General features: G+C 42.8%; 1 protein-coding gene across 1 annotated transcript in view; it reads right to left on the bottom strand.

The window, feature by feature from the left end:
- Positions 1 to 848: 848 nt before the first annotated feature.
- The window catches only part of LOC139415056 (prolyl 3-hydroxylase 2-like), a 99,102-nt gene continuing 73,580 nt past the window's right edge, over positions 849 to 26,370 (bottom strand). Inside the window, exons 4-15 of the mRNA XM_071162820.1 lie at positions 25,343 to 25,474; positions 20,728 to 20,855; positions 14,979 to 15,068; positions 14,539 to 14,579; positions 13,938 to 14,029; positions 13,211 to 13,338; positions 6,671 to 6,766; positions 5,000 to 5,150; positions 4,278 to 4,395; positions 2,734 to 2,809; positions 2,460 to 2,600; positions 849 to 2,247 (exon numbers count right to left, since the gene is read on the bottom strand). Coding sequence (XP_071018921.1) covers positions 2,146 to 2,247; positions 2,460 to 2,600; positions 2,734 to 2,809; positions 4,278 to 4,395; positions 5,000 to 5,150; positions 6,671 to 6,766; positions 13,211 to 13,338; positions 13,938 to 14,029; positions 14,539 to 14,579; positions 14,979 to 15,068; positions 20,728 to 20,855; positions 25,343 to 25,474 — 1,295 coding nt within the window. The 3' untranslated portion in view covers positions 849 to 2,145. The remainder of the gene's footprint in view (positions 2,248 to 2,459; positions 2,601 to 2,733; positions 2,810 to 4,277; positions 4,396 to 4,999; positions 5,151 to 6,670; positions 6,767 to 13,210; positions 13,339 to 13,937; positions 14,030 to 14,538; positions 14,580 to 14,978; positions 15,069 to 20,727; positions 20,856 to 25,342; positions 25,475 to 26,370) is intronic.

Raw genomic sequence — 26,370 nt, 5'->3', positions numbered from 1 at the left:
GTGAGGACGCAGATGAGCTTCCCTGAGACGGTTTCTGGCAGTTTGTGCAGAAATTCTTCGGTTGTGCAAACCCAGTTTCATCAGCTTTCCGATTTGCAGGTCTCAGACCATCCCGCAGGTGAAGAAGCCAGATGTGGGGGTCCTGGGCTGGTGTGGTTACATGTGGTCTGCGGTTGTGAGGCAGGTTGGAGGTACTGCCAAATTCTCTAAAACGATGGAGGCTGCATATTGTAGAGAAATTAACATAAAATTCTCTGACAACTCTGGTGGACATTCCTGCAGTTAGCATGCCAATTGCACGCTCCCCCAAAACATGAGGCATCTGTAGCATTGTGTTGTATGACAAAACTGCACATTTTAGTGGCCTTTTGTCCCCAGCACAAGGTACACCTGTGTAATGATCATGCTGTTTAATCAGTTTCTTGATATGTCACACCTGTCAGGTGGATGGATTATCTTGGCAAAGGAGAAATGCTCACTAACAGGAATGTAAACAATTTTGTTCACAAAATTTGAGAGAAATAAGCTTTTTGTGCGTATGGAACATTTCGTGCATCTTTTATTTCAGCTCATCAAATATGGGACCAAAGGAGAAATGCTCACTAACAGGAATGTAAACATGTTGTTTTGTTTTATTATATTTTTGTTCAGTATAGAAAAAGTTTAGTTTAATCAGTCAGTACTTTGAAGGATTTAATGATTTACTGCTGTCGTATTCATGTCTAGATTTTCAAATACATTTTTCCAAAACCACTTCTCTAAATATTTGTTAACTGAACCTATTTAAAATGTGTTGACAAACTGTAAACAATGTACACATTCCCAAATAAAGGACACAGTTGAAACTATTTTATGCAGTATAGTCTTTTTAATTTATAAGTACACATTACAACAACAGAGATGGATACAGCAATTCATATTTAAATATTAGTTAGACACAAGTGGCCATCCTCCCTATCAAAAGATGAGCTAAAACCCTACTCTATTAACTTAAAATGATAAGTTACATTTAGTTAGCAGTTGAAATAGTCATTGAAATATCACAGTACACACAAGGCACATTCTTTCCATTGGACTATAACAGTGCATGTGCCTGCCTGTCTATTGTTACCCATGAAATGAGGACGTTTTGAAAGGAAAGGACACTTATTACGCCACCTTAAAATAATAATTCCTTTAAACAGGAATAAATGACATCTTTTATTAAAAAGGTTCTAATATCAAATGCCGACAATTGCAATAGCAGCTGTCGATCTTTAAAACACACACCATTGTGTCAGCTAACTTGTAAACAGTTATCTTACTCTGTGTTCGATTACACTGAACGGAGGGATTAGCTCTGGTCCGAGGCGTTACTAAGGCTTGCTAACACTAGTAAGATGCACTAACGTCATGGACCAGAGCTAGGGAGGGATGACGTCTTTATCACACTACAAACAGGAAGTGCACATAAAGTCGGGACAGATAAGATCAGACATTACTGTCCGTCACTGAAAAGGATTATAGCTCCCTGTTTGTAAAAATAATGCCCGACATCTTTCTCTCGGTAAATGCATATTCAAGACAATATTTCAATGAATAAATAGATAAACATTTACTGTGTTCACACCGCCTGAAAGAAATATTGTTTTATGAGTGCATGTTTTAAACGTTATAAACCAAAGCATAAACAGACATTATTTATTTATTTTTTCTAACAGAGAGAAACAATGTCAACTGGCTTTCTTCTCTTTGGCTGGTTCACAGTGCAGTAAAAACTGGACATATGTAGGACAGGGTGGTATTGAAACAACCTCGTATATGAATCACAAAGTGACCTGGAACTTTAAAGTTCATCACAAAGTGACCTGGAAGTGACCTGGAAATGACCTGGAAGTTACCTGAAACTTTAAAGTGTGAGGTACAACGACTGGGTTTCAACCCAACAGAGAGAAAAACTAAGACCCAAATGGGAACTCAAGTACTGGCATTTACAGAAATAAAAATCACAACAACACTAAAGCCAAGACGACAACAAAACTAAGAACAACAACGATATAACCTTGCACATCAAACAGTACAAAAATAAAATTGTTCTGATCCAAACTTCATTAAATAAATAGACATAAAGATTTGGGGGATGCAGAGCTGGGTGTTGGTTGGCTACTACAGCTCATCTTTGGGGTTGATGTTGAGGCTCGTGTCCCACTTTGATTGGCTGCTTTGGTTGTCCAATGCCTGCACCACCTCATCAGCCTGTAGACGCTCCTGGAGGAGAGAGGGGGGGGGGGGGGGAATAGGAACAATGTATTATGATACAAACATCTTCCTAAATAAATACCAATAAACATCTTCCTAAACAAATACCAATAAACATACTCCTAAATAAAAAGCAATAATATACATAGCATGATGTACTATCCTCTATATGGGTCACTATGGAAGATATTATGATAGATGGGGTCATCATGACAGTTTACCAGTTCTCTGAAGAGGGGGTCCAAGGTGAACCACAGGGCCACGGCACACCTCTGCCCCCTGGTGACGGCCCTCACCCCATGGGGGTTCTCCCCTCCGGACGAGAAGCCCACCATACGACCACACTTTGGCTTCACCTGAGCCTGGGGGAGGAGGAGGAGGAGGGGGAGATCAAGGTCAGTACTGAAGTACAAAGAAAGGGTAAAATAGTAAGACTAATAAAAATGTCAGGAAATACAGCCAACAAAAAGTGTCCCTTCTTGGGAGAGGACTCACTGTGACTGTTTTGGCATCCATTTCTGTGAAGATGAACTCCCCGCCCTCAAAGTCTCCGTTCAGGTACAACAGAGCACTGAGAACACAATGAAAACCATTGGTATTATAGCCATGCTTATTGAACACTAGGTAATGGTATAGTATGGTGCCATTGGTAGCATGAGTAGATTTCAATGTATACTGAACAAAAAATATAAATGTTACATGTAAAGTGTTGGTCCCATGTTTCATGAGCTGAAATAAAAGATCCCAGAAATGTTGCATATGCACAAAAAGTACATTTCTCTCAAATGTTGTGCACAAATATTTGTTTACATCCCTGTTAGTGAGCATTTCTCCTTTGCCAAGATAATCTATCCACCTGACAGGTGTGGCATATCAAGAATCTGATTAAAACAGCATGATCATTACACAGGTGCACCTTGTGCTGTGGACAATAAGACAATCTAAAATGTGCAGTTTTGACACACAACACAATGCAAAAAAAGAAAAAGCTTATTTCTCAAAAATGTATGGCGTCATGTGGGCGAGCAGTTTGCTGATGTCAACGTTGTGAACAGAGTGCCCCATGTTGGTGGTAGGGTTATGGTTTGGGCAGGCATAAGCTACAGACAACTAACACAATTGCATTTTATTGATGGCAATTTGAATGCACAGAGATACCATGACGAGATCCTGAGGCCCATTGTCGTGTCATTCATCCACCGCCACCACCTCATGTTTCAGCATGATAATGCACAGCCTCATGTCGCAAGGATCTGTACACAATTCTTGGAAGCTGAAAATGTCCCAGTTCTTCAATGGCCTGCATACTCACCAGACATGTCACATGTAGAGCATGTTTGGGATGCTCTGGATCAACGTATACAACAGCATTTTCCAGTTCATGCCAATATCCAGCACCTTCACACAGCCATTGAAGAGGAGTGGGACAACATTCCACAGGCCACAGTCAAAAGCCTGATCAAACCATACACAAAGGACATGTGTCGCACTGCATGAGGCAAATAAATGGTGGTCTCTTCAGATACCGACTACTTTTCTCATCCACGCAACTACCTTTTAAAAACAAATGTATTTGTGACCAACAGATGCATATCTGTAGATTTCCATAGATTAGGGCCAAATGAATTTATTTCAATAGACTGATTTCCTCATATGATGCATGTTGCATTTCAATTTTGGTTCAGTGTAGTTAGGAAGCAACTTAGCCTTGGACCAGAGCTAAGCATCAACCCTAACATGCTTTATAAACTGGGTGGTTCGAGCCCTGAATGCTGATTGGCTGAAAGCCGTGGTATGTCAGACGTTATACCATGGGTATGACAAAACAGTTATTTTTACTGCTCTAATTACGATGGTAACCAGTTTATAATTGCAATAAGGCACCTCAGGGTTTTGTGATATATGGCCAATATACCACGGCTAAGGGCTGTGTCCAGGCACGAAGCAACGCGGTGTACCTAAGAACAGCCCTTAGACGTGGTATATTGGCCATATACCACACCCCCTCGGGCCTTATTGCTTAAGGTATAAGCCCTAACCTGTAGTCTCTGTAGGTGTAGGCTGGTGCTTCTTTCCAGCACTCGTTGGCCTCTGGGTCTAACAGACAGTTGTCAGCGTGGATGGGATGGCTCAAGTCATTTCTATGGTCCTGTTGCCCTGAACCAAACAGATATCAACTTTATTAACACCAAACAGAACCAAACAGAGATCAACTTTATTAACACCAAACAGAGATCAACTTTATAAACCCCAAAACAGACTAAGTTTACTTAACCTCCACAGAGGCAAACAAACCAAATTTGACTGAACCAACATGCTGAAATTCACATGATGTTCAAAGTTATATGACACTATAAGGAAAGTTTGATATATGTCAAGTTCCTACCCGACTACATTGCAGACGCATGCCAGATCCTACAACGCCTGGATTGGTATTTAACATATCAGCTATATCAAAGGATACAGCCATCTGATGCTCGACAGCACCGTCAATGACATGGAACGCAACCATTGATTGATGCAATGCCTACAAATCTAGTCGGGCAGGAACTCAACAACAGATATATGGATACAATAATCAATGGGCATGTTTGAGAGCATCAATTCTGTAATGCATTGTGGGTAAATTGTGACTGATCTATAAATAATTAAATAAGTTATGTATGATGCAAGGTGATTTGTCAATCAATCATTTAACATATGCCTGCAATATTAAACATGTCCTCTAGGACAAGACATGGTCACTGGGAAATTGGCTCACCTGTGATGGCGGTACGGCACACCAAGTGTGTGTAGGAGAAGTGAAGTGTTGAGTTGAGCAGGAAGTAAGACTCAATGATGCGCCTTGCCCTCTCACTGACGTCATAAAACAGACGAGCGCTCTTCAGAGGGACACGGCCCTCATAGCCGTACTGAAGGTAAAAAAACACAGTAACAACATTGTAGAAACAAAACACAGCAGAAGCACAGTAGAAACATGGTAAAACACAGTAATAACATGGTAAAACACAGTAAAAACATGGTAAAACACAGTAGAAACATGGTAAAACACAGTAAAAACATGGTAAAACACAGTAGAAACATGGTAAAACACAGTAGAAACGTGGTAGAACAGTAGAAACAGTAGAAACATGGTAAAACACAGTAGAAACATGGTAAAACACAGTAGAAACATGGTAAAACACAGTAGAAACATGGTAAAACAGTAGAAACGTGGTAGAACAGTAGAAATGTGGTAGAACAGTAGAAACATGGTAAAACACAGTAGAAACGTGGTAGAACACAGTAGAAACATGGTAAAACACAGTAGAAACGTGGTAGAACAGTAGAAACATGGTACAACACAGTAGAAACATGGTAAAACACAGTAGAAACGTGGTAGAACAGTAGAAACATGGTACAACACAGTAAAAACATGGTAAAACACAGTAAAAACATGGTAAAACACAGTAGAAACATGGTAAAACACAGTAAAAACATGGTAAAACACAGTAGAAACATGGTAAAACACAGTAGAAACAGTAGAAACATGGTAAAACAGTAGAAACGTGGTAGAACAGTAGAAACGTGGTAGAACAGTAGAAACATGGTAAAACACAGTAGAAACATGGTAAAACACAGTAGAAACGTGGTAGAACAGTAGAAACATGGTACAACACAGTAGAAACATGGTAAAACACAGTAAAATATGGTAAAACACAGTCAAATATGGTAAAGTACAGTAGAAACATGGTAAAACACAGTAGAAACGTGGTAGAACAGTAGAAACATGGTAAAACACAGTAGAAACATGGTAAAACACAGTAGAAACATGGTAAAACACAGTAGAAACAGTAGAAACATGGTAAAACAGTAGAAACGTGGTAGAACAGTAGAAACGTGGTAGAACAGTAGAAACATGGTAAAACACAGTAGAAACATGGTAAAACACAGTAGAAACGTGGTAGAACAGTAGAAACATGGTACAACACAGTAGAAACATGGTAAAACACAGTAGAAACGTGGTAGAACAGTAGAAACATGGTAAAACACAGTAGAAACATGGTAAAACACAGTAGAAACGTGGTAGAACAGTAAAAACATGGTAAACACAGTAGAAACAAGGTAAAACACAGTAGAAACGTGGTAGAACAGTAAAAACATGGTAAAACACAGTAGAAACAAGGTAAAACACAGTAAAATATGGTAAAACACAGTAGAAACATGGTATAAACATTCACTTCAACATATTCTCTAGTTGCCCACTAAGGTACTGAAAGAGGGACTTTTGATAATGTTAAGAAAATACTGTTACTGAGAGATTATTATATCAAAAGGGCAATACAAATGAAGTGTTAAGTAAGTGTTCATAATGTAATCAATACTTTCTGGTTTCAAACGGAGGCTCGTTTTATCTCCTCCAATGTGTCTCTCTGTATAGAAGCTTGCTTACCTGCAGTGCTTTTAACACAGTGGCTCCCTCAAACCTCTCGTTGGGTGTGTGAGGAGACATCTTCCCTCTGTATCCATCTCCTGCCATAGTGATAGTCTGTGGACCAAACACAGAGACGCATAAACCCCTGCACTCATGACAATGATAACGTGTCAATGACGATGTAAAATGTAAACATGTTAAAACACAAATCAAAGTTTATCGGTGGTGTACCCAGTTTAGCAGGTGTTATAGCGGGTGCAGCGACATGCTTATGTTACTAGCTCCTAACAATGCAATACAACATCAAACAAGAACACAAATAATACAACATTTAAAAAGGAAGAAATATTGAAATATAGGCACAAATACAATTAAAATAAATAGCACTGTAACAATAAATCCAAATGCTGTCAACTGTGCCTTTGGAAAGTATTCAGACCCCTTGAATTTTTCCACATTTTGATACGTTACAGCTTTATTTAAAACATGTTTTATCCCCCTCATCAATGTACACACAATACCCCATAATGACTAAGCAAAAACAGTTTTTTTAATTTGACTAATTTATGTAAAAAAAATAAAAATACAAAACTTAAATACCTCATTTACATATAGTTGAAGTCGGAAGTTTACATACACTTAGGTTGGAGTCATTAAAACTCGTTTTTCAACCACTCCACAAATTTCTTGTTAACAAACTATTGTTTTGGCAAGTTGGTTATGTGCATGACAAGTCATTTTTACAACAATTGTTTACAGACAGATTATTTCACAATTCCAGGTGGTCAGAAGTTTACATACACTAAGTTGACTATGCCTTTAACAGCTTAGAAAATTCCAGAAAACTATGTCATGGCTTTAGAAGCTTCTGATAGGCTAACTGACATAATTTGAGTCAATTGGAGGTGTACCTGTGGATGTATTTCAAGGCCTACCTTCAAACTCAGTGCCTCTTTGCTTGACATCATGGAAAAATCAAAAGAAATCAGCCAAGACCTCAGAAAATAAAGCGTAGACCTCCACAAGTCTGGTTCATCCTTGGGAGCAATTTCCAAACGCCTGAAGGTACCACGTTCATCTGTACAAACAATAGTACGCAAGTATGAACACCATGGGACCATGCATCCGCCATACCGCTCAGGAAGGAGAGGCGTTCTGTCTCCTAGAGATGAACGTACTTTGGTGCAAACAGTGCAAATCAATCCCAGAACAACAGCAAAGGATCTTGTGAAGATGCTGGAGGAAACAGGTACAAAAGTATCTATATCCCCAGTAAAACGAGCAAGGAAGAAGCCACTGCTCCATAACCACCATAAAAAAAGCCAGACTACGGTTTGCAACTGCACATGGGTACAAAGATCATACTTTTTAGAGAAATGTCCTCTGGTCTGATGAAACAAAAATAGAACTGTTTGGCCATCGTTATGTTTGGAGGAAAAAGGGGGAGGCTTGCAAGCCGAAGAACACCATCCCAACCGTGAAGCACAGGGGTGGCAGCATCAGGTTGTGGGGGTGCTTTGCTGCAGGAGGGACTGGTGGGACTTCACAAAATGGATGGAATCATGAGGTAGGAAAATTATGTGGATATATTGAAGCAACATCTCAAGACATCAGTCAGGAAGTTAGAGCTTTGTCGCAAATGGGTCTTCCAAATGTACAATGACCCCAAGCATACTTACAAAGTTGTGGCAAAATGGCTTCAGGACAACAAGTCAAGGTATTAGAGTGGCCATCACAAAGCCCTGACCTCAATCCTATAGAACATGTCTGGGCAGAACTGATAAAGCGTGTGCGAGCAAAGAGGCCTACAAACCTGACTCAGTTACACCAGCTCTGTCAGGAGGAATGGGCCAAAATTCACCCAACTTATTGTGGGAAGCTTGTGGAAGGCTACCCGAAACGTTTGATCCAAGTTCATTAATTTAAAGGCAATGCTACCAAATACTAATTGAGTGTATGTAAACTTCTGACTTACTGGGAATGTGATGAAAGAAATAAAAGCTTAAATAAATAATTATCTCTACTATTATTTTGACATTTCACATTCTTAAAATAAAGTGGTGATCCTAACTGACCTAAAACAGGGAATTTTTACTTGGATTAAATGTCAGGAATTGTGAAAAACTGAGTTTAAATGTAGGTGTAAGGTGTATTTTAACTTCCGACTTCAACTGTAACTATTCAGACACTTTACTCAGTACTTTGTTGAAGCACCTTTGGCAGCAACTACAGCCTCAAGTCTTCTTGGGTATGACGCTATAAGCTTGGCACAAATGTATTTGGGGATTTTCTCCTATTCTTCTCTGCAGATCCTCTCAAGCTCTGTCAGGTTGGATGGGGAGCGTTGCTGCACAGTTATTTTCCGGTCTCTCCAGAGATGTTTGATCAGGTTCAAATCTGGACTCTCGCTTGGCCACTCAAGGACATTCAGAGCCTTGCCCGAAAGCCACTCTCTGTACTTTGCTCCCTTCATCTTTGCCTCGATTCTGACTAGTCTCCCAGTCCTGCCGCTGAAAAACATCCCCACAGCATGATGGTGCCAACCCCATGCTTCACCATAGGGATGGTGCCAGGTTTTTCCCTCCAGACGTGATGCTTGGCATTCAGGCCAAATAGTTCAATCTTGGTTTCATCAGACCAGAGAATCTTGAAGAGTCTTGGTGGTTCCAAACTTCTTCCATTTAAGAATGATGGAGGCCACTGTGTTTTTGGGAACCTTCAATCCTGCAGCCATTTTTTTGATACCCTTCCAGAACAATCCTTGTCTCCATGTGCAGTTGCAAACCGCAGTCCGGCATTTTTTATGGCCTCGACACAATCCTGTCTTGGAGATCTACGGACAATTTCTTTCACCTCATCGCCTGGCTTTTGCTATGATATGCACTGTCAACTGTGGGGCCTTATATAGATAGACAAGTGTGTGCCTTTCCAAATTATGTCCAATCAATTGAATTTACCACAGGTGGACTCCAATCAAGTTGTAGAAACATCTCAAGGATGATCAATGGAAACAGGATGCACCTGACCTCAATTTCAAGTCTCATAGCAAAGGGTCTGAATACTTATGTAAATAAGGTATTTCTGTTTTTAATTTGTATAAATTTGCAAACATTTCTAAAAACCAGTTTAGCTTTGTCATTACGGGGTATTGTGTGTGAATATGTAATATTTTGAATCCATTTTAGAATAAGGCTGTAACATAACAAAACATGGAAACAGTGAAGGGGTTTGAATACTTTCTGAATGCACGGTATTCGTACAGTGCAGTCCGTAATTATTGGGACAATGAAGAATTTGTTCTTTTTTTGGCTCTATACTTCTAAACATTGAATTTGAATTCAAACAATGACTACGAGGTTAAAGTGCAGACTGTCAGATTTACTTTTAGTGTATTCTCATCCATATCAGGTGAACCATTTAGAAATTGTATCACTTTTTGTACATAGTACATTTTAGGGGGACAAACGTATTGGGACAAATTAACTTATATGTGTATTCAAGTAGTAAAAAGTTAAGTGTTTGGTCCCATATTCATAGCACTCAATGACTACATCAAGCTTGTGACTCTATACATTTGTTGCAAAATTTGCTGTTTGTTTTGGTTGTGTTTTTGTGCCCTATAGGAATTAAAGGTAAAACATTTGTGTCATTTTGGGGTCACTTTTTTTGTGAATAGAATATGTTTCTAAACACATCTGCATGTATGTGGATGCTACCATGATTATGGATAGTCCTGAATGAATTGTGAATAGTGATAAGGGAGAGTTACAGACAATATATGATACCACCACCAAAATGCTAACCTCCCCTGTTATTGTAATGGTGAGAGGTTAGCATGTCTTGGGGGTATGATATAAAATGCTAACCTCCCCTGTTATTGTAATGGTGAGAGGTTAGCATGTCTTGGGGGTATGATATAAAATGCTAACCTCTCCTGTTATTGTAAAAGTGAGAGGTTAGCATGTCTTGAGGGTATGATATAAAATGCTAACCTCTCCTGTTATTGTAATGGTGAGAGGTTAGCATGTCTTGGGGGTATGATATAAAATGCTAACCTCTCCTGTTATTGTAATGGTGAGAGGTTAGCATGTCTTGGGGGTATGATATAAAATGCTAACCTCTCCTGTTATTGTAATGGTGAGAGGTTAGCATGTCTTGAGGGTATGATATAAAATGCTAACCTCTCCTGTTATTGTAATGGTGAGAGGTAAACATGTCTTGGGGGTATATATTTGGTGTCTAACTTTCTCACCATCATTATTCACAATTCATTCAGGATTATCCGTAATCATGGTAGCATCCACATTAATTTAGAAGTGTTTAGAAACATATTCACAAGTGAATTTGTCCCAATACTTTTGTTCCCTTAAAATGGGGGGACTGTGTACAAAAAGTGCTGTAATTTATAAGCGGTTCAACCATATGGATGAAATTGACATTGTGCACAAACTTCATCATGCTTCACCATTTGGCAGTCTGACGGACGAATATGGGTTTGGCGGATGCCAGGAAAACGCTACCTGCCCGAATGCGTAGTGCCAACTGTTAAGTTTAGTGGAGGAGGAATAATGGTCTAGGGTTGTTTTTCGTTGTTCGGGCAAGAACCCTTAGTTCCAGTGAAGGGAAATCTTAACACTACAGCATACAATGACATTTTAGACAATTCTGTGCTTCCAACTTTGTGGCAACAGCTTGGGGAAGGCCCTTTCCTGTTTCAGCATGACAATGCCCCGTGCACAAAGCGAGGTCTATACAGAAATGGTTTGTCGAGCATGGAAGAACTTGACTGGCCTGCACAGAGCCCTGACCTCAACCCCATCGAACACCTTTGGGATAAATTAGAACGCCAACTGCGAGACAGGCCTAATCGTCCAACATCAGTTGCCCGACCTCACTAATGCTCGTGGCTGAATGGAAGCAAGTCCCTGCAGCAATGTTCCAACATCTAGTGGAAAGCCTTCCCAGAAGAGTGGAGGCTGTTATAGCAGCAAAGGGTGGGACCAACTTCATATTAATTCCCATGATTTTGGAATGAGATGTTCGACGAGCAGGTGTCCACATACTTTGGCCATGTAGTGTATGTATGTGAATGGTGTGTATAGACAGTATGGACAATATGTGGATAGAAAAGGTGTATATATAGGATGAGCCTTGACTAGAATACAGTATGAAGTGGGTAAAATAGTATGTAAACATTATTAAAGTGACCAGTGTTTATTGACTTTGTAAACAGGGCAGCAGTCTCTAAGGTGCAGGGTAGAGTACTGGGTGATAGCCGGCTAGCAACAGTGACTAAGGTTCAGGACAGGGTGCTGGGCGGAGGCCCGGCTTGATGATCTTCTTGGCCTTCCTGTGACAACGGGTGCTGTAGATGTCCTGGAGGGCAGGGAGTGTGCCCCTGGTGAGGCGTTGGGCTGACCGCACCACCATCTGTAGCCCTGTGGTTGTGGGCGGTGCAGTTGCCAGGCAGTGATACAGCCCGACAGAATGATCTCAACGGTGCATCTGTAGAAGTTCATGAGGGTCATAGGAGTCAAGTCAAATTTCTTCAGGATCCTGAGGTTGAAGAGGCACTGTTGCGCCTTCTCCACCATGCTGTCATTATGAAGGGACCATTTCAGGTCGTCAGTGATGTGTACGCAGAGGAACTTGAAGCTTTTAACCCTCTCCACTGTGACCTCGTCGATGTGGATGGGGGCGTGCTCTCTATGCTGCCTCCTGTAGTTCACGATCAACTCCGTTGTTTTGTTGACATTGAGGTTATTTTCCTGACACCACTACACCAGGGCCCTCCCCTCCTCCCTGGAGGCTGTCTCGTTGACGTTATTTTCCTAACACCACTACAACAGGGCCCTCCGCTCCTCCCTGGTGGCTGTCTCGTTGTTTTGTTGACGTTGAGGTTATTTTCCTGACACCACTACACCAGGGTCCTCCCCTCCTCCCTAGAGGCTGTCTCGTTGAGGAGCGGCGGGAGCCCACAGTCCTCGCGGCACTGTGTAGTTTTCCTCGAAGAGAGTGAAGGTGTTCAACTTGTCCGGGAGCGAGGCGACGGTGTCCGCGACATGGCTGGCTTTCCCCTTATAGTCAGTAGTATGGAGTTCCTGCCATGTGTTTCGTGTCTAAGCCATTTAACTGCTTCTCCACTTTGTCCCTGTACTGTCATTTTGCCTATTTGATTGCCGTATGGAGGGCATAGCTGGTCTGTTTGTACATGTATTCCCAGTCATCTTGCTGTGGTTAAGCATTTCGCTACACTATAAGTATTTCACTACACTCGCAATAACATCTGCTAACCATGTGTATGTGACCAATAAAATTAGATTTTTGGTTAAATGCGGTTGTTCGCGTTTTCAGTTTTGTGTGAATACTGCCATCTATCAACTGTTTTTGGTTTGGATAAGTTGTAATCGACACAGTAGGAACAACATCCTCTATACACTTCCTGATGAACCCAGTCACCGTGTACACAGTGTATACGTCGATACTATAACCAGTGTAAATATGATCAAATACATCAATCGACTGCAGTTAATATATGTTTAATATCAATTATCTTACATGGGCCAGGTTTTTGAGCTCGGCGCACTCCTCCACAGACATGACATCATCCAGGAGAACCCTCTGAGTTCCGTTCAGGGCCTGTGAGTTCTGGATCAGCTGCACACTGTCATACACCAGGGGCCCTCCTACAGAACACACGCAGACCAGCACAGAGGATCAGGAAACGTGTTAACCCCTCAATGGCGGTGGTTCCCAAACTGTGGCCCCCTCCACAAAAAAATACCCCCGTCCGGCTTTCAACTGACTCTTGCAATAGTACAATACAAAGGTTTCCATTTTGAAACTGGGTAGTGAATAATCAGTTTCTCTTGTCATGTCAGTCATTACAGACCTTAGAGAGCTCTTTATAACTTGTCAGACATGTCCAGATCAACTAGCCCATGTCAGCAGAGTTTTTTAGCTAGGTTTTTAAGTCCATAGATTTTGTTGTAATGTTCTAGTCACTCAAATATCACATGAATACACTGAGAAAATGAGCTTAAAAAAGGCTAAATGTTCTCTGCACCCCATGTCAAAATGTGAAGAAGGGCAGGAAATAATCTTTTAACCTGCTAAATGTTCTCTACGCCAACAAGAGGATGTTCCCCAACACTGGAAAAGGAGCTGGAGTTACCAAATGGTAATATTTTATCATGACCTTTTTGTCTTATGTCTTTGTCAATTCTAACTGAATAATTCCATTACATTTGAGCAGTTGTGAAGAGAACAGAGTATGTGGTCGTACCTTCTCTGAGCTCCTGTGGCGGGGCCAGGGTGAAGTTCTTCTTCTCTGAGATGGGCACGTACTCCATCCATCCATCAGTACCAGAAGGGATCCTGCAGGGGGAATGGAAGAACAGAGTCAGTACATCAAGTTCATTTAAATAAGGCGGAGACCATCAACAGAGCTGAAATACACCGTTCTTTGCCTCTCGTCAAGGTCTTCTACATGGGAGTAACTACGAGACTAGTGACATCATATAGGCTGCCATACTAGAAGCATGCAGTAGATGTCAGTGCAATTTTATACAATACATAGTATTGCAGTTCAAAGTACCACATATTGAAGTATTCAGATAGATAGATTCCTTACTTAACCTTTATTTAACTAGGCAAGTTAGTTAAGAACAAATTCTTATTCACAATGACGGCCTGCTGTGGCCAAACCCGGACGACGCCGGGCCAATTGTGCGCCACCCTATGGGACGCACAATCACAGCCTGATGTGATACAGCCTGGTTTTACTAATGGTCTACGTAAAACGCATATCTTTGTAAGCTATACAATTTTTTAAAAATATTAGAACTATTGAACATTTCCAAGGGGATATTTCAGGGCTTGCTCACCGGTTAGAATCCTCTCTGCCTCCTGTGCTGGTCCAATAATGCTACAAGTAAAACATTGACAGATCAGAAAATGTCCACAACATGGAAATGATGCAGTACACAGCACCAATGGTTATCCATCATGACCACCAGGTGGTGCTGTGTGCTGAGAGAGTAATGGTGTAACTACCAGGCACCTGCTACTGTGCTGCACACTATGAATCAAGTGTCTCAGAGTAGGAGTGCTGATCTAGGATCTGGTCCTCCTCCATCCATGCTATCGTATTCATTTTATCATCTAAAAAGCAAAAACTGATCCTAAATCAGCGCTCCTACTCTGAGACGCTTCATACGGCCCAAGCTCTGTCATTAGTCAGGAAAGCCATTCACAAGTTTTACAGACAGCCCAAAGAGTTCCAATAAGAGGCTACGTTGCCATTGGTCCTCAGCGTACTACTCACCCCCTCTGTAAGCTCCACGTGCATGTTGTCACTGCCGATCATCAGTAGCTCCAGCTCCTGCTCATGGCGCCGCAGGTACCACTCAGCCTTCTGGAGACACACTGGGCTGTTCATCTCCACAGGTACAATCCATTTTGACTTAGCACATTACCTAGCTACTGAATCTCCCTTGAAGCATAACATTTAGGAAGACCATGTCCCTAACCACTACACATCTGTAGTACTATAGCACTGTACGTACATCCCTACCCTAATACCTTTTCAGCTGCCAAGCATCCTACAGGCCTGACCCAGTGGGGGGTACCATCCTCTCCTCTCCTCAGTGATGAACCCAATGGCTGTGCTATATTGCCATCTCAGCATTTCACAGATGAGCTTTTTACTAGTTGGCAGGGCCTTAAAGGAGGACTGCTGTGACCGGAGCGGCTGGAACGCAGCCTGACGCCTCTTAAGCATGGACCTGACCCGATAAAAAAGTCTCGTCTTGGACTTACATTATAGTAGCTGGGAGTAGGAGAAGAGGAGAGGGAGAAAGAATGGGCGAAGATCTGCAATAGACAAAAAGGAGTGACGCTTTGTTATGAAACCCGAGCAGCAGTTTGTGGTTTCCAGAAAAATCCTCTTTTCACCCGTAATGCAAACAGCTCCTAAATTGTTTCTGTGGGCATTGGGACATGATTTCCCCCTATTCCCTGTTGCTGAAAGGTCTATTTGGCAGGGAGGCAGACCACAGCTCTCTACTGCTCTATACTGAGTAAATGAGGTCCCTGAGTCCCCAGAGAGAGAGAGAGAGAGAGAGCAGGAGAGAGAGAGAGAGAGAGAGAGAGAGAAGGAGAGAGAGAGAGAGAGAGCAAAAGTGAGAGCAAAAGAGAGAGCAAAAGAGAGAGCAAAAGAGAGAGCAGGAGAGAGAAAAAGAGAGAGAGAGTGAGCAGGAGAGAGAGAGAGCAGGAGAGAGAAAAAGAGAGAGAGAGAGAGAGCAGGAGAGAGAAAAAGAGAGAGAGCGAGCAGGAGAGAGAAAGAGAGAGCGCAGGAGAGAGAAAAAGAGAGAGAGAGAGAGAGAGCGCAGGAGAGAGAAAAAGAGAGAGAGAGAGAGCGCAGGAGAGAGAAAAAGAGAGAGAGAGAGAGCAGGAGAGAGAAAAAGAGAGAGCAGGAGAGAGAGAGAGAGCAGGAGAGAGAGAGAAAGCAGGAGAGAGAGAGAGGGAGAGCAGGAGAGAGAGAGAGAGAGCAGGAGAGAGAGAGAGAGAGAGAGCAGGAGAGAGAGCAGGAGAGAGAGAGAGAGAGCAGGAGAGAGAGAGAGAGAGCAGGAGAGAGAAAAAAAGAGAGAGAGAGAGAGAGCAATAGAGGGAGAAAGGGGGGAGAGGGAGAGAGAGAGGAGAGAGAGACATAAAAAGAGAGAGAGAGAGAGAGAGAGGGAGAAAGGGGGAAATAAAGAGAGCGACAGAGAGAGAGAGAGAGAGAGAGAGACCGAGAGATGGAGAGAGATATGAGAGAGGGAGAAAGGGGGGGAGGGAGAGAGAGAGCAGAGGGAGAGAGTGGGAGGGAGAGAGAGAGAGGGACAGACAGAGAGAGTCAGAGAGAGAGAGAGAGAGAGGGGGGGAGGGAGAGAGAGTGAGACGAGTATGAGAGAGAGAAATGAGAGAGGGATGGAGCGAGAAAGAGAGACAGCAAGGGAGAGAGAGAGGGAGAGCGAGAGAGCAGGAGAGAGAGAGAGCGAGCAGGAGAGAGAGAGAGCAGGAGAGAGAAAAAGAGAGAGAGGGAGAGCAGGAGAGAGAGAGAGCAGGAGAGAGAGAGAGAGAGCAGGAGAGAGAGAGAGAGCAGGAGAGAGAAAAAGAGAGCAAGAGAGAGAGAGAGAGCAATAGAGGGAGAAAGGGGGGAGAGGGAGAGAGAGGAGAGAGAGAGACAGAAAAAGAGAGAGAGAGAGAGAACAAGAGATGGAGAGAGATATGAGAGAGGGAGAAAGGGGGGAGAGGGAGAGAGAGAGCAGAGGGAGGGAGAGAGAGAGAGGGACAGACAGAGAGAGTCAGAGAGAGAGAGAGAGAGCGGGGGGAGGGAGAGAGAGAGACGAGTATGAGAGAGAGAAATGGGAGAGGGATGGAGCGAGAAAGAGAGACAGCAAGGGAGAGAGAGAGAGAGAGAGAGGGAGAGCGAGAGAGAGCGCGCGAGGGACAGAGAGACAGAGGTCATGAGCAGATGAGCAGATGAGCTCCTGCATTTTTCAGCATGTTCTTTAAAAAAATATACATTTAGAGTTAGATAAACTTGTATTTTTTGGCAGGGACATATACAGGATGCTACCCTCCACAACATAACTTTCACTTCAAATCAAAACTTCAAACCTACAACCTGATTTTGGACAGAATTACCTGGAAGGCCCAAGCTATAAAGCAAATGCTCTGGCAAACAAACTGAAAACACCATCCAACCTGGAACTGAGTGAGTAATGTTTAGTCTGAAGATATTTTTTTTACTTTCAAAAGCCAAGAAGAAAAATACATTGCAACGATAAATTGAACTTTATAAGGACTGAATGCTAAGTTAGAGTACAAAATGAAGCTAGAACTAGAACAGTCTGCAGCACCCGGCCTCACCCTACTAGAATCTGTCAAAAGTCAAATGTCTACTGTGTGCTGATGATCTGGTGCTCCTGTCACCAACCAAGGAGGGCCTACAGCAGAACAGATTCTGTCAGACCTGGGCCCTGACAGTAAATCTCAGTAAGACCAAAATAATGGTGTTCCAAAAAAGGTCCAGTTGCCAGGACCACAAATACAAATTCCATCTAGACACCGTTGCCCTAGAGCACACAAAAAAACTATACATACTTCAGCCTAAACATCAGTGCCACAGGTAACTACCACAAAGTTGTGAACGAGCTGAGAGACAAGGCAAGAAGGGCCTTCTATGCCATCAAAAGAAACATCAAATTTGACATACCAATTAGGATCTGGCTAAAAATACTTGAATCAGTTATAGAACCCATTGTCCTTTATGGTTGTGAGGTCTGGGGTCCGCTCACCAACCAAGAATTCACAAAATGGGACAAACACCAAATTGAGACTCTGCATGCAGAATTCTGCAAAAATATCCTCCGTGTACAACGTAGAACACCAAATAATGCATGCAGAGCAGAATTAGGCCGATACCCACTAATTATCAAAATCCAGAAAAGAGCCGTTAAATTCTACAACCACCTAAAAGGAAGCGATTCTCAAACCTTCCATAACAAAGCCATCACCTACAGAGAGATGAACCTGGAGAAGAGTCCCCTAAGCAAGCTGGTCCTGGGGTTCTGTTCACAAACACAATCATACCCCACAGAGCCCCAGGACAGCAGCACAATTAGACCCAACCAAATCATGAGAAAACAAAAAGATAATTACTTGACACATTGGAAAGCATTAACAAAAAAACAGCGCAAACTAGAATGCCTAAACCCTAAACAGAGAGTACACAGTGGCAGAATACCTGACCACTGTGACTGACCCAAACTTAACGAAAGCTTTGACTATGTACAGACTCAGTGAGCATAGCCATGCTATTGAGAAAGGCCGCCGTAGGCAGACATGGCTCTCAAGAGAAGACAGGCTATGTGCACACTGCCCACAAAATGAGGTGGAAACTGAGCTGCACTTCCTAACCTCCTGCCCAATGAATGACCATATTAGAGACACATATTTCCCTCAGATTACACAGATCCACAAAGAATTAGAAAACAACAAATACCACAGTGTGCCATCACAGCAGCAAAATTTGTGACCTGTTGCCACAAGAAAAGGGAAACCAGTGAAGAACAAACACCATTGTAAATACAACCCATATTTATGTTGATTTATTTTCCCTTTTGTACTTTAACTGTATATAGATATTATATGACATTTGAAATGTCTTTATTGTTCTGGAACTTGTGAGTGTAATGTTTAATTTTACTTTTGTTTATCATCTACTTCACTTGCTCTGGCAATGTAAACATGTGTTTTCCATGCCAATAAAGCCCCTTAAATTGAATTGAAATGGAATGAAGGTTTGAGGAATACAAACACACTAGTAGTGACCAGTCATTAGCTGCACAGTATGTCGGCTGGCTGGCTGGCTGGCAGGCTGGCAGGCACGCACGCACGCACGCACGCACGCACGCACGCACGCACACACCTGTGTCCCATGTAGAATGCATACGGTCCTAAATGGAACCTTGTTCCCTATGTAGACAGCAGTAGTGCACTATATAGGGAATAGCTCATATGGGTCCTGGTTAATAGTAGTGCACTATATAGGGAATAGCTCATATGGGTCCCGGTTAATAGTAGTGCACTATATAGGGAATAGCTCATATGGGTCCTGGTTAATAGTAGTGCACTATATAGGGAATAGCTCATATGGGTCCTGGTTAATAGTAGTGCACTATATAGGGAATAGCTCATATGGGTCCTGGTTAATAGTAGTGCACTATATAGGGAACAGCTCATATGGGTCCTGGTTAATAGTAGTGCACTATATAGGGAACAGCTCATATGGGTCCTGGTTAATAGTAGTGCACTATATAGGGAATAGCTCATATGGGTCCTGGTTAATAGTAGTGCACTATATAGGGAACAGCTCATATGGGTCCTGGTTAATAGTAGTGCACTATATAGGGAATAGCTCATATGGGTCCTGGTTAATAGTAGTGCACTATATAGGGAATAGCTCATATGGGTCCTGGTTAATAGTAGTGCACTATATAGGGAATAGCTCATATGGGTCCTGGTTAATAGTAGTGCACTATATAGGGAATAGCTCATATGGGTCCTGGTTAATAGTAGTGCACTATATAGGGAACAGCTCATATGGGTCCTGGTTAATAGTAGTGCACTATATAGGGAACAGCTCATATGGGTCCTGGTTAATAGTAGTGCACTATATAGGGAACAGCTCATATGGGTCCTGGTTAATAGTAGTGCACTATATAGGGAATAGCTCATATGGGTCCCGGTTAATAGTAGTGCACTATATAGGGAATAGCTCATATGGGTCCTGGTTAATAGTAGTGCACTATATAGGGAACAGCTCATATGGGTCCTGGTTAATAGTAGTGCACTATATAGGGAATAGCTCATATGGGTCCTGGTTAATAGTAGTGCACTATATAGGGAACAGCTCATATGGGTCCTGGTTAATAGTAGTGCACTATATAGGGAATAGCTCATATGGGTCCCGGTTAATAGTAGTGCACTATATAGGGAATAGCTCATATGGGTCCTGGTTAATAGTAGTGCACTATATAGGGAACAGCTCATATGGGTCCTGGTTAATAGTAGTGCACTATATAGGGAACAGCTCATATGGGTCCTGGTTAATAGTAGTGCACTATATAGGGAATAGCTCATATGGGTCCTGGTTAATAGTAGTGCACTATATAGGGAATAGCTCATATGGGTCCTGGTTAATAGTAGTGCACTATATAGGGAACAGCTCATATGGGTCCTGGTTAATAGTAGTGCACTATATAGGGAATAGCTCATATGGGTCCTGGTTAATAGTAGTGCACTATATAGGGAATAGCTCATATGGGTCCTGGTTAATAGTAGTGCACTATATAGGGAACAGCTCATATGGGTCCTGGTTAATAGTAGTGCACTATATAGGGAATAGCTCATATGGGTCCTGGTTAATAGTAGTGCACTATATAGGGAATAGCTCATATGGGTCCTGGTTAATAGTAGTGCACTATATAGGGAACAGGGTGCCATTTTGGACGGAGCCAAGGTCTTACCTCCCGGGGTTTGAGGTCGTGACCTATAGCCTCTCTATAGTACTCCACGTTCTCTGTCATAAACTCGTCCCCCTCGTGGAACAGCAGGTAGGACTGGGCACACACCAAAGCCTCCTCCACCATGTTAACTGGAGAGACAGAGAGAGAAAGAAGACATTATGAAATGGACAGTAGTGTTTTCTTCTGTTGTATTGTTTGGCAACGTTGTGAGGTTCTTGTGTCGATAAAGCTCGTTTGAATTGAAAACGGTATTAAATATTGAAATTGACTGGAGAGACAGGGAGAGACAGTGAGATAAAGTGCACATTATCAGGTAGATATCGATATTACTGTGTTGTGTTGCTTTGGCGACACTGGCTGGTTCCTACTGTGCCAATAGAGCTGAACATTGAAAATGGAATTGAATACTGAAATTGAAAGAAGTGGGTAAGGAGTGAGAGAAAAAGAGAGCGAGATGAACAAAGAGTGAGAGAGAAAAATGATCAACAGAATTAGGTGTGAGGACCGGTCACCACACCTCAGACTCCCTCCCTGAACTACCCTGTAAGGCTGTGTGTTCCCAATGGCATTCTGTTCCCTATAGAGTGCACTAATGTATATTGATAGTTTTGCTACTTTACACGTATTCTGCACTGTTGAGGAAGAGTTTCCCCACTCATACAGGTCAGCACAGACAAAGCCACATGTAACAAAGCCCCCTAGGCCATGGATGAGATGTGTGTCTGGAGCTTCTGGAAGTCTAGCAGCTGAACATTCCAGAACCATGAGCACACTGGAGCAAGACGCTAGAGCAGTGACAGGCAGTCAGAGGCTGGGTGAGATAGTGGAAACACAGACACGCACTCCCACACACCCACACTGCTGCTCCAGGCTAGGAGAGAACTGGGACTGGGGAGGATGGCTGGTGGGACTGATTAGGTGTGAGGAGGATGTGCAGTATATCTGCTGTATCTAAAGATCCTAAAGCGAGTAGTGACTTGCTAGTAACACACACTGTACACCCCCCCCCCCCCCCCCCCACACACACACACACACACACACACACGTGTGTGTGCTTTACTAGCTTGTAAAGCAGCTTGGCTCTGAAACCACTTCTTGGAGGGGCAAAGGCAGCGAGTGTTTCTGTGGTCAGCACGTCTCTTCAGGTTTCCCTGGTTCCCAGGTCTTAAACAGCGAGGGGCTTTCAGGCCATAAAAACGACAATGTCACCGCACGGATTACTGAGGAAACAGCTTCCCGCAGAGCAATGAGAGGCTGCTGAGTGAGGAGACTTGTCTTTTTAACAAGCAATTAGAGACGTTGATGGATGACTGCACATTCTCTCTCCATTTCTCTCCATTTCCATTTTAACAATTTAAAAATGTTTATTGGCATGACATGAAACATTGCAACAATAAAAAACTTTTTGGAACATTTAAGACAATTTTTCTTGCTGTTTTTTCTCAATCTGTCTCTCTCTCTTTACCTCTCTCCCCCATGTAAAAGGTTAACATATACTTTTACATGGGGCCTTGTAAAAGAGACCAAGAGACCCCATACAATCTCAATGGGTGACAAGGCCTTTGCATTTAAACCGGACTGAAAATCTCTCCTTTGCCTCGAAAGTCCAGCCTGCTATAGACTCAGCGTTGACACTCCTCACTGTCAATAGCATAGAGTTCCTATTAAATAACTCATTATATGGTTAACGGCATCTCCCACAGTCTCCAAGTAACATCAACTGTAGAGCCTTGCAAAGCTTCACACGGTATTCACACGGTATTCACACACGGTATTCACACACGGTATTCACACGGTATTCACACGGTATTCACACGGTATTCACACGGTATTCACACGGTATTCACACAGTATTCACACAGTATTCACACAGTATTCACACAGATGTGTCCCAAATGGTACCCTGTTCTTTATATAGGGAATAGTGCACTATATACGGAAGACGACACAGTAAGTGCCGCTGTTGGGAATGATTCATTGAGCTCTGTTTTTCCTAGAATCCCACGATCCACTTGGTTTATTAGACATGTGGTGCAGGGGCATTAGACATGATCTGATGAGCTCATAAGTATTCATCACATCGTCTTTTCCCTCCTTCTCTCCGCTGCTGTACTGTCCTGCCAACCCGTCTCTCTCTCCCTCTAACGTCTGATCCTCAATCAGCCCAGACTACACAGACTGTCCCAAATGGCCCCCTATTCCCCATTTAGGCCCCCTATTTCCCTATGGACTCTGGTCAAAAGTAGTGCACTATACAGTGAATAGGGTGCCATTTAGGATGAAGACAAAGGCTGCCGGCCTATTATAATACATGCCATTTAGCAGAGGTTTTTATACAGAGAGACTTACAGTCATGCGTGCATATATTTTTAGATACGGACACCAGATGTTGCTGAATGAGTTTGTGTGGTTTCCTACTGAGGTGTGGTCCTGGTCTGTTGGGTGTTGATTGTGTAGGCCTGTACTCACAAAACATCCCAGATTAGGAGTTCTGTCCATTCATTGCAATCTAAAAGGCAAAGCTGATCCTAGATCAGCACTCTAACTCTGAGAAGCTTTATGAATACAGTTCCTAGTCTTTCTCCACAGAGCATTTCCCAGCTCTCTGTGTGAGTCATCAGGTGAATACTTATCTCATTTAAGATGGGTGTGGGTTTGTTAGTCAATCAACAAAAGCCTGTACACATGGCAACCCTCCAGGATGAGGGCTGGCCACCCCTGTAGTCTGAAAACCACACCCTGTCTGCAAGCAAGGTCAAGCAGGGTAAAGTAGGGTGAAGTAAGGTAATACTCATGCTGGTAGTAGGTGAACTTCAGGTAATCATAATAACCTATATCTCAAATGCCACCCTATTCCCTATATAGAGCACTACTTTAGACCAGTTGTCCAAATGGCTCTGGTCAAAAGTAGTGCACTATATAGGGAATAGGGTGCCATTTCGGACGCAACCATAGTCTAGAGTTGCAGTAGGGCAGAGTAAGGTTCAGTAAGGTAGAGGAAGGTTCAGTAAGGTGCAGTAGGGCAGAGTAAGGTTCAGTAAGGTGCAGTAGGGCAGAGTAAGGTTCAGTAAGGTGCAGTAGGGCAGAGTAAGGTTCAGTCAGGTAGAGGAATGTTCAGTAAGGTGCAGTAGGGCCGAGTAAGGTTCAGTAAGGTGCAGTAGGGCAGAGTAAGGTTCAGTAAGGTAGAGGAAGGTTCAGTAAGGTGCAGTAGCGCCGAGTAAGGTTCAGTAAGGTGCAGTAGGGCCGAGTAAGGTTCAGTAAGGTAGAGGAAGGTTCAGTAAGGTGCAGTAGGGAAGAGTAAGGTGCAGTAGGGTGCTGTAGAGCAGAGTAAGATTCAGTAAGGTGCAGTTGGATAGAGTAAGGTTCTGTAAGGTGCAATAGGGCAGAGTAAGGTTCAGTAGGGTGCTGTAGAGCAGAGTAAGGTTCAGTAGGGTGCTGTAGAGCAGAGTACGCTTCAGTAAGGTAGAGTACGGTTCAGTAGGGTGCTGTAGAGCAGAGTAAGATTCAGTAAGGTGCAGTAGGATAGAGTAAGGTTCAGTAAGGTGCAGTAGGGCAGAGTACGCTTCAGTAAGGTAGAGTACGGTTCAGTAGGGTGCTGTAGAGCAGAGTAAGATTCAGTAAGGTGCAGTAGGATAGAGTAAGGTTCAGTAAGGTGCAGTAGGGCAGAGTAAGGTTCAGTAGGGTGCTGTCGAGCAGAGTAAGGTTCAGTAGGGTGCTGTAGAGCAGAGTAAGGTTCAGTAAGGTGCAGTAGGGCGGAGTAAGATTCAGTAAGGTGCAGTAAGGTAACGGTACTCACTTAGGTAGTAGGCGAACTACAGGTAGTCGTAGTGTAGAAGCAGAGTAAGGTAATGTTACTCACTCAGGAAGTAGGTGAACTGCAGATAGTCATAGTGTAGAGGCAGTGTAAGGTAATGTTACTCACTCAGGAAGTAGGTGAACTCCAGATAGTCATAGTGTAGAGGCAGTGTAAGGTAATGTTACTCACTCAGGAAGTAGGTGAACTGCAGGTAGTCATAGTGTAGAGGCAGTGTAAGGTAATGTTACTCACTCAGGAAGTAGGTGAACTACAGCTAGTCATAGTGTAGAGGCAGTGTAAGGTAATGTTACTCACTCAGGAAGTAGGTGAACTGCAGGTAGTCATAGTGTAGAGGCAGTGTAAGGTAATGTTACTCACTCAGGAAGTAGGTGAACTACAGCTAGTCATAGTGTAGAGGCAGTGTAAGGTAATGTTACTCACTCAGGAAGTAGGTGAACTACAGCTAGTCATAGTGTAGAGGCAGTGTAAGGTAATGTTACTCACTCAGGAAGTAGGTGAACTGCAGGTAGTCATAGTGTAGAGGCAGTGTAAGGTAATGTTACTCACGCTGGTAGTAGGCAAACTGCAGGTAGTCATAGTGTAGAGGCAGTGTAAGGTAATGTTACTCACTCAGGAAGTAGGTGAACTGCAGATAGTCATAGTGTAGAGGCAGTGTAAGGTAATGTTACTCACTCAGGAAGAAGGTGAACTGCAGATAGTCATAGTGTAGAGGCAGTGTAAGGTAATGTTACTCACTCAGGAAGTAGGTGAACTGAAGATAGTCATAGTGTAGAGGCAGTGTAAGGTAATGTTACTCACGCTGGTAGTAGGCAAACTGCAGGTAGTCGTAGTGCAGAGGCAGGTAGTTCTCCATGGGAGACAGACGACCGGGCCGAGTGGACAGGTCTCTAACACACTCGTGTTCACAGTGCAGCACCTGGGTGAAGTGGTCTGAAACACACACAGGAGGGTGGAGAGGATACAGGTCAATTAATTAATTACTCATGTAAAGCACAGAAAAAGCATTGAGTTGTATAATAATGACGATGAACCACTAACAATATTTGGCTACCCAACGTTGGTATTTCATACGGTGTTTTTCATTCCACTGGTTATTATACATTCTCGATTGTTATCACCAGCCAACTCCTACTTTGGTCGCCTTTCCTTCCAGTTCTCTGCTGCCAAAGACTGGAACGAATTGCAAAAATCACTGAAGCTGGAGTCTTATATCTCCCTCACTAACTTTAAGCATCAGCTGTCAGAGCAGCTTACCGATCATTGCACCTGTACACAGCCCATCTGTAAACAGCCCACCCAACTACCTCATCCCCATATTGTTATTTATTTTTTGCTCCTTTGCACCCCAGTATCTCTACTTGCACATTCATCTTCTGCACATCTATCACTCCAGTGTTTAATTTCAAAATTTTAATTATTTTGCCACTATGGCCAATTTATTGCCTAACCTCCCTAATCTTACTACATTTGCACACACTGTATATAGACTGTGTGTAACTCTGTTGTTAGTGTCGCACTGCTTTGCTTTATCTTGGCCAGGTCGCAGTTGTAAATGAGAACTAACTGGTCACTGAGACGCTGAGGTGTATTACAGTTAGCCTGGTCACTGAGGTGTATTACAGTTAGCCTGGTCACTGAGGTGTATTACAGTTAGCCTGGTCACTGAGGTGTATTACAGTTAGCCTGGTCACTGAGGTATATTACAGTTAGCCTGGTCACTGAGGTATATTACAGTTAGCCTGGTCACTGAGGTGTATTACAGTTAGCCTGGTCACGGAGACGCTGAGGTGTATTACAGTTAGCCTGGTCACTGAGACACTGAGGTG

This window comes from Oncorhynchus clarkii, chromosome 1, assembly GCF_045791955.1.
Source record: "Oncorhynchus clarkii lewisi isolate Uvic-CL-2024 chromosome 1, UVic_Ocla_1.0, whole genome shotgun sequence".
In the NCBI taxonomy this organism is placed as follows: Eukaryota; Metazoa; Chordata; class Actinopteri; order Salmoniformes; family Salmonidae; genus Oncorhynchus; species Oncorhynchus clarkii.
This window is presented reverse-complemented; position numbering and strand designations above follow the sequence as displayed.